This window comes from Rhagoletis pomonella, unplaced genomic scaffold (genome assembly GCF_013731165.1).
Source record: "Rhagoletis pomonella isolate Grant_MI unplaced genomic scaffold, Rhpom_1.0 Rhpom_scaffold_00641, whole genome shotgun sequence".
Taxonomy (NCBI): Eukaryota; Metazoa; Arthropoda; class Insecta; order Diptera; family Tephritidae; genus Rhagoletis; species Rhagoletis pomonella.
In genome coordinates, this window is record NW_023459195.1 from 7,153 (window position 1) to 8,870 (window position 1,718).

General features: G+C 38.1%; 1 protein-coding gene across 1 annotated transcript; it reads right to left on the reverse strand.

Annotated features, from left to right (window-relative positions):
* Nucleotides 1–501: 501 nt before the first annotated feature.
* Nucleotides 502–1,144, reverse strand: LOC118751299 (bleomycin hydrolase-like; the record flags this gene model as incomplete). Its single annotated transcript, XM_036486080.1, has 1 exon — nt 502–1,144. A coding segment is annotated over one exon (618 nt), but the record flags the coding sequence as incomplete, so codon positions are not given.
* Nucleotides 1,145–1,718: the final 574 nt, after the last annotated feature.

Here is a 1,718-nt window from a genome sequence, read left to right on the forward strand (position 1 = left end):
GGTACTTTTCGCAGTTATTTGTCAAAAATCGACGTCAAGATTCGACGTAAACGACGAGTTACAAAGTTCCCTTTACAGGAATATATAATTTGTGCAGATTGCGCTCCATAGCATCTACATTTCTACATTTCTGTGGCTCAAAATTTACTGTAGTGATATATCTTCCTTATCGAATTTTTAAAATAATGGAAAAAAAATATTCAAATGAATCTGCGTATTTGATTGAAAAGCTCACTTTCCTCGACTGCGACGAAAAAATGCAAATGATAATGATAGCTTTCATTGCCACAAGTCATATATTTTAGTAAGAGGCACATCAATACCCTTCGAGTTGTAAGTTGCTTACGTTGATTGGGAGATTTTTTCATGAGATATTGAAGAAAAGCTACGAAAAGTACCAAAAATCACTTTTTTGAAAAAATTTATCCATTGTCCGATAATTTTAAAATAACGAATAAAATGTGGGACAAATGCAGGACACTTGGGCAAAATTCAGTACATTTTCAGGTTTTTCAGATTTGAAAAACTACGCAGGACCGCCCTTTGAAAAACAGTCCCAAGCTGGAAGCACAATTGGATCCATATCGAAAACTTGCAAAATTTCGGGCGGCACAAAAGATTTGTCGATCACAACTTCAAAACCGAATTCCTTGAACCATTCGGCAGTCATAACTAGATAACCTTTTTCACCACGGTCTTCACTCCAAGAATTTTCAACGCGCAATTTAGTAACATCGCCATTTGCATCCAGAGAAACGGCGGTGAATAACATGGCATGCGTCATGGCTGATTCACCGAAAATAAGGCGATCCAAATCTTCTATGCCCTGCTTTGATGCAAAGCGTTTACTGACTTCACAACCAAACCAAACGGCTTCACCGGCTTTTAAGCTTGCAACAACCAACTGCAGTAATTTCTCGACCTGTTGATTATTGTAAAGCACTGGGCGACCACCCACGACATTGCCGAGGCAATCAACTGTGTATGTTTGATCGTACATACTAGATGGGCGTGGATCATTTACTAAACATACCTTATGTTCCACATTAAATATTGGTTTTACATGATTTTCGTAGAACTCCAACGGCGTTATCGGTCCAATCGATTTATATGCTTTGGATTTGTCATAATACGCGCCGCTAAGTCATTCCAACTAAAGCTAGAATCTTGTCCTTCGGGACGCGCACAAGCAAGGTAGAAACGCCATATATCAGCAGGTATGCCAGTCCTGTGCATCATTACCGAATACGCCAATGTCACGACTTTTACAAATCATTTGCAAAATTGAAATTGTTGCTCGGAAATGACCAATGTGGAATACCGGCAACAGCCACGCTTAATTGTCGGATCTGAAAATGAAATGAATGAATTGAACAACACTAATAATTTAATAATCACAACAAACTTACCACGTGCCAAATCCAGAATGAAATTTTCAGTCATTCAGGAAGTTATTACTGTGTCAAAACTTTGACATACGGTATTAGCTCAACGTTTGACATATGTGATTGGGCGAATTGCGAGCCTTCATAAGAGTAGGGCAAGCAGCACCATCTGGTTGTCAGGTGCACAACTTGATAATAAACTGCGAGAAAAAAATTCATTTTGTGGTGCATGCAATACAGTGTTGCTAGGTGATTATATTGAGAAAGCGTCAGTTTGGTTATAAAAAAAAATGCCTTTTGCATGTAAAAATCGTCAACATGTAATAAAAATTT